The 10,258-nt window shown below is 31.7% G+C and overlaps 1 protein-coding gene across 6 annotated transcripts in view; it reads left to right on the top strand.

The window, feature by feature from the left end:
- The first annotated feature begins 8,286 nt into the window (after positions 1–8,286).
- LOC148844461 (protein serine/threonine kinase) overlaps positions 8,287–10,258 on the top strand; it is a 50,117-nt gene continuing 48,145 nt past the window's right edge. The window contains exons 1-2 of one of the 6 annotated variants that reach the window (XM_088954380.1): positions 8,287–9,117; positions 9,994–10,186. In XM_088954380.1, coding sequence (XP_088810506.1) covers positions 10,103–10,186 — 84 coding nt within the window. In that variant the 5' untranslated portion in view covers positions 8,287–9,117; positions 9,994–10,102. Of the gene's footprint in view, positions 9,118–9,444; positions 9,773–9,823; positions 10,187–10,258 lie in introns of those variants that run through there. The other 5 variants (XM_088954381.1, XM_088954379.1, XM_088954384.1 and 2 more) reach the window with 5 other exon arrangements.

Here is a 10,258-nt window from a genome sequence, read left to right as displayed (position 1 = left end):
CTTTAATTTTTTTTTTTTTTAGCTAGGGTGCATGCAGGTAGAAGGCAACGCTTCTGGGTGCCAAATCTATGCCCATCTCATACATCCTTTAGCTTTGTTAAAATAAAAACTGCTCTCCTCAGAAATCATCAGTTACCAGTTAGTTAATTTGCACGAACAATTCTATATTATGGACAATAAGATTGTTTTTCTAACTAGTAACTACAGTTAGAAATCAGTTAAGCTGTGTCCATCATGAATTACTAGTGAAAGACGCTGTACAGTACGTAGTGTATATCAGACTATCAGTATATGGGGTATAAATATATAGAGTTGTCATGGGCTGGGCACTTATATAAACTCCAGAGTGTGAGGTGTAAAGTGGGCCGTGCCATGCTGGCCCGTGGGCCAACATTAGCCGTGCCGCCCTCCCTGGTGAAAATTTTGGGGGTCAGCCCGATATGGTCCACGGTTTGGGCCCATATGGGTCTGTGCCATGCCGTGCCGTGTCATGGGCCAGGCTGGCCCATGGGCTGAGCTTCGGGCCAGGTTGGGCCGTGTATCAAGTCAAAGCTATTTATTTAAAAAAAATGATAAAAAAACTTAAAATTTTAATTCTATATGAATTTTGTGTATAAAATTGCTTATATATGCAATAATTAAATAAATTAGTATAATAAAATTTAAAAATATTTATTTCATTAATATATTATATATTACTATATAATTATAATATAATATATATATGGGTCGTGTTGGGCCGGGCTGTGGGTGGCACGGCCTGCTCTATCGTGTCGTGCCATACTGACCCGTGGACCTAAAATCTCCGGCCCAGCACCGCCCACATAGTCATGTCGGGCCTGGTATGGCCCGCAGACCGTCATACTGAGCCATGCCGGGGCAGTCCAAGTTCATACTAATCCACAATCATCACGACCCAATTTACACCTCTAATCTCACCTGTGTACTGATTTGACCAAGTTCATCCCCTTGACCTTGAGGTGTCATATCCATTGAGTGGCCGTGGCGTTTGTAAATGTTTGAATGGTTTTCGATTCCCCTTTCAGATAAACAAAATTTTCATCTTTTTCGATGATGATCTGGCGCCTTTGTTGGGAGAGGGGCAGTAAGCAAAACTTTATGGCATTTGGCTTTTACAACCCAAGTGGCGTTGATCAATATATACAGCCATGTTTATGTGATCTAAATAAAAGATTCTTAGGGGAAGAATCTATTACTTGATATTACTCTCTACAAAACAATTGATTTCTTCTGGGAAAAAGTGCTCTTTTGTAATAAAATAAATGTCTGATTCACAAGGAAAGAAAATCCTAGAATTTTATATGGGACCTGATACACAGCTGCTAGTCATATAAAGGACAAAAAAAAAATGAACCCATGAATATTTGTCAGAATTTTATCACATTATTGAATATTATTCTTTGTATAGGTAAATGTTTCCTGACCAAAATTATCGTGAATTATGCATCATCAGCATGTTCCAGATAATCCAATTACTAAATTCTATGTATGCTAGGCGTTGCTTTTAATTTGTTGGCATGGGTTTCTGAAACCTACAACTGTGGATTTTGATGTATTTTTTGTATTATGAAATAGTATGTATCACATACATCACTAACTAGCTATGATCTATGACAGCATATTTAGAAATACCTTACGCTTCAATGGGTAAGTTTTTGGGTATATCTTCTGGTAGTTTTATTAGTTAAAAGATGCATTGAGTTTTTGCATGAAAACCTGAAAAGCTCGAAGCTAGTTTGGCTGCCATGCATTGATTTTGGTGACTAAATATGTTATGAACCAAACGGAAAAAAACCGCGGCACGATCTGCCTGGCTTGTAAACAGCCAAAAGATCATGCAAAAAGATACACCAAATGGGGCCTAAACACTACTAACATTATATAACAATACATACATTATATGGTTTATCTTAATGATATATATATATATATATATATATATATATATATATACACACACAAAAATAGTGATTACTAAGGTTAAGGACAATCCTATTGATAGATATGGTTTATCTCAACAATATAGTATTTACCAAATAAGATGGTTGGGAAATGCAAAAACTAATGATTTCATTAATGTAAAGGGAATTTGATGCATCCATGATTATTATATAGAATATGTCTTTGTGCTAGTTGAGAGAGAGAGAGAGAGAGTTTGTGTCTTAATAATTAAGATACCTTGATCTTGCAATCTTTCATGACAAACAGACATATGGTTGCAAGTCGGGCGGGCTGGGTTTAATCTCAATCTAGGCCCAACCCTAAATATTGAGACCTAAGAACTGATCCTGCATCGGGCCTGAGGTCAATCCTGATTTTTCAAACTGAAAATTGACATACTCGGGTTGCATGATTGGGTTAGTCAATTGGACTCAAGCAGGCCTATCAGGTCCAATGTACTACTTAGCATCACTTATTTATACTTTTAAATAGAGAAATTTCAATATTTTGCAAATATGTATGTATGTGTACATGTGTGTGTAACTGGACTGGCTTGAGTTGGGTTTGGACTACTTAAGAGCTAGGCTGAGCCCAACCTGAAAAATAGAAAAGCCCAAGGTTTTGGGCCTAGGGCCAGCCCAAGGAACGGAAATCCATTAAACATACGTATGCATGTATGTATATAATAATCAACATTTCATGCCTTGTCGTTTCTGTCAATTTTTAACTTGTAATTTGATGCCCAAGGATATGTTTTTGTTTGATAAATTGTGAATATAATTTACATGACTTTAAGAGGTGGCTTTTGTTAACAAGTCAAATTGGTATTTGAATTTTATTTGTTATTTATGTAATGTATGCTGTTTGGGATTTTTAATTCAGTTTAGCCCGATAGAATGGCTCAAACTGTTTTAGAAACTAGACCAAACTTTAATAAAATTATTTGGTCTAGTTTGGTTTCTATACTATAAGGGTTTAATTTCTTAGGCTGTAATTTACTGGTTTGGTCTAGAATTTTTTTTCAAGCCAAACCAAACTGGACCATGAACACCCTTAATAACAACCTTTCATCATTAGCTCAAGACAAATATGCCCACATTTATTAGATGTATGAAAGTTTCCTAGGCAATACGGGATCCTAGATTTTTCTCTAATTAGAAAAGAAAGACTAAACATGAGCAAATAGGTAAATTCTCATGTAGACTTTCCAAAATAGTCAAATCACAAATGGAATTCTTCCCATATAGATTCTTTATAGGTCTGTTAAGGAGTTGATTCTACCCAACTGATTAAAATGAACCAAACCAATTGTATAGGTTCTAGTTAGGAGTGCAACTTGTGTGGACCCAACCCGAGCTCAGACCAATCAACCCACAAATTTACATGGGCAGAACTTGGACTTTTGGTCCTCTGATTGGGCTTTTTTTTTACTGAGCTCGGGCCTAGCCCTTAGGCAATTCGAATCTGGCCTGCTTATATATATGTATATATGCACTAGTAAGTGTGGTGATTTTTTATGATGATGATAGTAAATAATATGTTTCCAAAATTTTCTACAACTTTTTTATATTCATATGTATATAGAAATTATTTTTATTTGTCATACTTATTTTTGTTTAATATGATGAATATATAACATTAGAGACATGGCCAAATGTTTTCTATATTTTTTATAATTTTGTATGTATACTTTTATGTGTTTTCATCTTTTTAATTTTTATTATTATTTAATTATGGCATCAATAGTTGATACATTTGAACCCAAAGGTCTAATTGTTGATTTGCCACCAAGAAAACAACTCCATTTTTTGGTTAGTTTTAAATTTGTATTTTATTTCTACCATCAATAAAAGTAATTATTCTTCATCACACTTATTTTTCTTTAATATGGCTGATTAATATAGGATTTAATGAAAGAATGGGATTAATACCATAAATGTAAGACTTGATGAGAGGGATTTGAATGAGGAGAATAGTGGTTGTTCAATTTACTTTTTTGTCCTTACAATTATAGAGGGAACAAAATAAAAAATTAGGGTCTTTTAGTCAAACAAAAGTTTCACACTCTCATTCACATATAAATACATCTATATATATATATATATATATATATATATATATATATATATATATAACTCGTCCTGCCATGTCAGCACCTCTCTCCTTTCTCCCTCACCTCTTTCCTAATTTCTCAGAATTTTGAATTTTTTATTTTTTTAATCTACATAATATCACTAAATCCAATAAGGAACTCACATATGCCAAGTGGCACCACTTCACCCCCACTTCCTCCTAAATTGTCTCTAATTCCTATTTATCTCCCAAATTATCTCTAACTCATATTATCTCTTAAATTATCTCTAATTTAATAGAGATATTCTCTCCTAAAATATCTCTAATTCCTATTTATCCTCTCCTCCACTTTTTATCTATATCTATCTAAAGAAAGTTTCAATTAAAAAAATTCAGAACTATTTAAATGTTATAACGGAATTATATACTAAATTTTAAAATATTTATTCAAAACACAAAAAGTTAATAGATTTAATAATATTCATATTATTAATCATTCAATATTTTTACAAAATTCATCATGGAATTATGTAGTAACAATATAAAATATAATTTTATGAATTATTAAATTTAAATGTTATTCAAATAATAAAAACTTAACATTAAAAAAAATAAAACATTATTTAAATATTTAAATAAATAAAAAAATTAAAAATAGCTAAATAACATAACAAAATATTTAATATTATGTAATAACATTAAAATAAATAAAATTCAAATAATAAGATTTTAAATATTTTACATACTATTTAAATATATAGATATGTAAATAACAAAATATTTAACATGACACAAATTTAAATAGTTAAAACAAAGAAATTATGTAATAAATATTAAAAAAATCTTAAAAGTAGAAAAATAATTATAATAGAATTCATAATATTCATATTAATAATAATTTAATCTTTTACAAAACTAATACCGAATTATGTAATAATATATAATTATAATTTTATGGATTATTAAATTTAATAAATAATTAATATTCTAAGAATTTAAATAACAATATTATTTCAAAAATTAAATAATATTGTAAATAACTAATTTCACATATATCAATTAATAATTGTAGAAAATAACCATCAACAAAATTGTATTTATTAGTAATAATTTTACAATAATAGTGTATATTCATTGTATATTTATATATACTATAATTAATGTTTATTTTATTTTCAGTAATTATTTATTGTTTTTATAAATATACTTTCAATAATTGTTTATAAATCTATAAATAGTATATTTATAGATTTATAAATAATAAAATAATATAATTATATTATTGAGGTAACCCTTTCTATTTTACTAATAATATAGAAAGGGTTACTTTAAAATAATATTATTCTCATAACCCTTTCTATTTTTGAAAGGGTTAAATATACTATTTTTTGAAAGGGTTATTAATAAATATACTATTTAATGTTGAACGGGTTACTTTAATAAATATATTTTCAATAACTATGTTTCTGAAAATATGTAATTAACAGTATTTAATTTACACTATTTAATAAATATATTATTTAAAAAAATAAAATATTTTTAATTAAAAGTAGTTAACAGTAATCAATTATGTTGATTAACATTAACAATAATTAATTACTATTAATTACTTTTAATGAATTAATTATTGTTAATACAACATAATTGATTACTGTTAATATTAACAGTATTTATTAAATATAGTATTTACTAATTACAGTAATTTAATAATTACAATATTTTTTATAATTACAGTATTTTAATAAATACAGTATTTATTAATTACAAGTATTAACTGCAATTAACAGTAAACCAAAGTAACAAAAATAAACTGCAATTAACAGTAGTTTATTTATTAAATAACAGTATTTTCAAAAAAATGAAAATTAACAGTAATTATTCTTTATAATTAACAGTATTTTCATAATTTTTAATAATTAACATCATTCTAAAAAATACTGTATCTATTAATTAAGATTATTGAAAACAGTATTTAATTTACACTATTTAATTATAATAATCAGTGATTATCACAAAATTAACCGTAATTATTTTGTATATTATTTACATATAAATAATTGTAGTATCAATAAATACATTATTTGATTTACACTATTTAATAAATACATTGTTTTTTAAAAAATAATATATTATTAATTAAAAGTAATTAGCACTGATTATTGTAATTAACAGTAATTACAAGTTAAGCTACAAATTATAAGTACAAGAAAATTACATTTAACTAATTAACACTAATTATTAATTAACAGTAGTATAATTCACAGTATTAAACAGCAATTATAATCTAAAATAGCATAAAATTACACATAATTATCAGGTAATTATATTTATTTATATATAAATAAATAAATTTCTGGAAATTTTCATATTTTCAGAAATATACTGGTAATTTCTTGGCTAAAACTAATTAAATATAATTACCTGATAATTATGTGTAATTTTATGCTATTTTAGATTATAATTACTGTTTAATACTGTGCATTATACTACTGTTAATTAATAATTAGTGTTAATTAATTAAATGTAATTTCCTGGTAATTATAATTTATAGCTTAACTTATAACTACAGTTAATTAAAATAATCGGTGCTAATTACTTTTAATTAAAAATATATATTCTTTTAAATAGTGTATTTATTAAATAGTGTAAATCAAATAATGTATTTATTGATACTGTAATTATTTATATGTAAATAAATGTAAACAGTAATTATAATCTAAAATATCATAAAATTACACATAATTATCAGGTAATTATATTTAATTAGTTTTAGCCAAGGAATTACCAGTATATTTCCGAAAATATGATAATTTCCAGAAATTTATATATATCTATATGATAATTTCCGAAAATATGATAATGCCATGCCAGCATGTCTCTCCTTTCTCCCCCACCCTTTTCCTAATTTCTTAGAATTTTGAATTTTCTATTTTTTTAATCCACATAATATCACTTAATAGGAAATGGGTGCTCGCACGTGGGATCTACTCCAACAAGTAGATTCCATTTCTTGGATGAAGAGAGCACCCATTTCCTATTATTAGATATATATAAGATCAAAAACTCTAAAGTTAGTTTAAGATGGAGTTTGGGAGTGCTTATCAACATGCACTCATGAGTGTCCGGTGAAACAACATTTATTTCAAACAGGGGTAGCATAGCAATTTTCAAAATGATGTGGCAAGCCCCAACGGGCTAGAAAGGAAATAAGAACTTAAAATAAGCCCAAATTTTGGGCTTCTCAAATAAACACTTATTTGAACTTATTTTCTCAATGCAAATAAGCACTTATCGATGTGTTCCACCTAAAATAAGTGTTTTTTGAATAAGTGTTTTATAGGCATATCAAAGTTTAGTCTAATTAATTTTAAAAAGGATAAATTACAAAGACCCATCATACCATTGGACTAAAAACAAATACCCCTTATACTTTCATTTGCAACAAAGGCTCCATAAACTTTTATATTGTTACAAAGACCCCTCTCCATTAGCATTCTATAAATTAAAGTTTAAATCTCAAAACTGCCCTTTTATCAATTTTCTCACACAATTTTACACTTTAATAATCCCAAAGTTCCTTAAAAATATTGGTTTTCATATGGTTAAAATAGATAGTATGGCATATGTATACATAGGTTCTTATTCTATAGCGACAGCAATGAAAATATCTTATTCTTCAATAATGGGCTCGTTTGGGCAAATCAAAAAGACACGAAAAACCCATTTTGGGCTGATTTTGGAAAGCTTCAAATTAAGCTTTTTGCGCCTTTCGTGTTTTGTTCTCGTGAAGAAATACACAGAAAGAGGCATGAAAAAAATGCTAAATTAGCTTTGGACTGCTCAAATCTTCATGCAAAAGTTCAATGCGTATTTTAACTATCAAAATTACCATAAAATCTTATTGAAAAGACGTGCCAAATGGGCGAGGTCTTCCTCATAACTTCAAAAAATTTAGAGATCTTTATCACAAATAAAAGTACACCAGTTATCACTCACCCCAAATTACGGCCTACGAGTCTTTGTAATTCATCCATAGTTTTCAAAACCGGACTGGACTGAAAAAACCGGTAACCGTTCAGCCCTCCGGGTCCGATTATACTGTAAATCGCTAAATCCTAAAAAACCACTGAAAATGTCAAAAAACTGATGACCCGGGCGGTCAAACCGCTAAACCATTCGACCCGGGCAGCGGTTCGCGGGTTACGAATTTCATTTTCGTTAATTAAAAAAAAAACGTTCCCTCCTCTCAGTCCTCATACCCCGACTCACGTTTCGCGGCAGCCATGACTGATGGCCATTCACGGCGACTGGCGACCGGCGGTGAACTTCACCTACGGCGGTTTGCAGCGGCAGTAGCTGTGGCGATTTGCCGCGGCCAACCGCTGGCGACTACGGTGGAGTCACCGGTTTTGGGTAAAAATCCACAAGATTTGGCATAGCAACCGCCATCGACCAAGATTTGGCATAGCATCTCCTTTGACCAAAGAAGAGAACAACGACACTTGCGTTTTCAACCGAAGATTTGTAGCGGCCAACAGCCTTTGTGCACTTGAAGGTGACGACCAAGACTTGTAGCGGCCAACTTCTGGCAAACAGCAGCACACTTGCGTTTCCGAACAATCAACTGCCGGCTACTAAGATTTACAGCGGCAACCGGTGAACATAGTGGAAGGATTGCATCGGCCAACTTGTATTGAAGCTTTCTTGCACCGACAGCCATCTCTTGCTCTGGCTAGCATGTATTGAGCGGCAGAAACCTCTACAACAACCATTAAAGCCGAGTTGCCTGCTGGACCTCCGCCAGATACTCCGAGGTTGCAACCAGAGAGTTTGGGGCTGGATTTGATAGCTAAGATATGGAATCTGCGGGGATTTGGCTTGGATGAGAGAGATTTAGTTAGGGAGAGGGAATGGTGATTCTCTAATGTGGTTTTCCGGAGGTGAATGAAGCTATTAACGGTAGCGCATCGGAAATGGGTGGTTTACCGGACACAATTAGTGGTGTTGGTGGAAAATGCGGAGTTGATGGCAGTAGTGGCCATCCTTGCTGGCCTCTGGTGTGGTATCTGAAGTCTGAAAAGAGTAAGTTCAGACTTATTTTTTAATTTTTTAATTTTACCGCTAGAATGGTCCAACCGTTCGAACCGTTCAACCCGATAACCGAACACATGACTGGACGATCTCCATTCGGTTTTAAAAACCATGAATTCATCCAAAAGAACTCTCCGTCTAACTACTTATTATGAATCATGATTACAATTGTTTATGGGCAAGGTGGCCCAATGGTCCGGCCCGCTCGCAGTTAGGTTTGGACACGAACTTAAGCCCAAGCCCATGGGCTCGAGTTCAGGCCCAAAACATCAAATCCGTTTGTTTTTCAAATCGGATTCGGGATTAGTAAAAAAACTTACCCGACTTTTTATATAGTTTATTTTCTTAATTCTTATTAACCCAAAACCCTAAATTGGTGTTTTCCCTTTCCTCTCTGTTCGAACTTGAACAAAACATACTTCCTCAAGGCTGGAAGTTCAAACTTTCTCACTCTCTTAGTTCTCACTTCTCACACACAAGCCACATACCAGTTTAGCAGCGCTACAGCGAAGTCTTCTATTCTCCAGCCAATGGGAACGACGTCTTCTCTTCTTCGACACTCGACAGTAACGTTGGCAGCACCTCAGTCACCTCTCACCACCACGACAGAGCACCTTCCCATTATATCCTCGATCCCTTTCTCTTGGTTTCTCCTTTGCCCCACTGCTCCACTTCACATTTCGTTTTTTGCAAAATGTTTTTTTTTTTTTTTTCTTTCATTGGAGAAAAAACTAGGGACTATTACATTCATTATAATCAGTTTCTATTGTTTAAATTTCTCTTGACAAATCCCGTGCACTGTACGGGTCTCCGCTACTCATGATATAATTGGATTTCTGTTTTCCCCTTCGCCGCTCTGTTTTTCAGCTGCTAAAACACACTCAGACAGCGAGGAAGAAAGACGGACTGATTTTAATAAACTCGTAAGCCTAACTCGTTATTAAGTTCAGTTCTCTCTGTTGCCACCGCCGCCGCCATGAAGTTGGACGTGGATGTCTTGAGATATCTATCAAAAGATGATTTTAGGGTTCTTACCGCCGTCGAGATGGGAATGAAGAACGTTAGTATTTATCTTTATCCCTTGCTTTCTTCCTTCCAATCGCTTTCCTTTTTGGACTATAACTTTTAGGGT

The sequence above is a fragment of the Nelumbo lutea genome, chromosome 7 (genome assembly GCF_056320005.1).
Source record: "Nelumbo lutea isolate HS-2025 chromosome 7, American lotus-T2T, whole genome shotgun sequence".
NCBI lineage: Eukaryota > Viridiplantae > Streptophyta > Magnoliopsida > Proteales > Nelumbonaceae > Nelumbo > Nelumbo lutea.
Note: the sequence above shows the minus strand (reverse complement) of the source record. Positions and strands in the feature narration are given on the sequence as shown.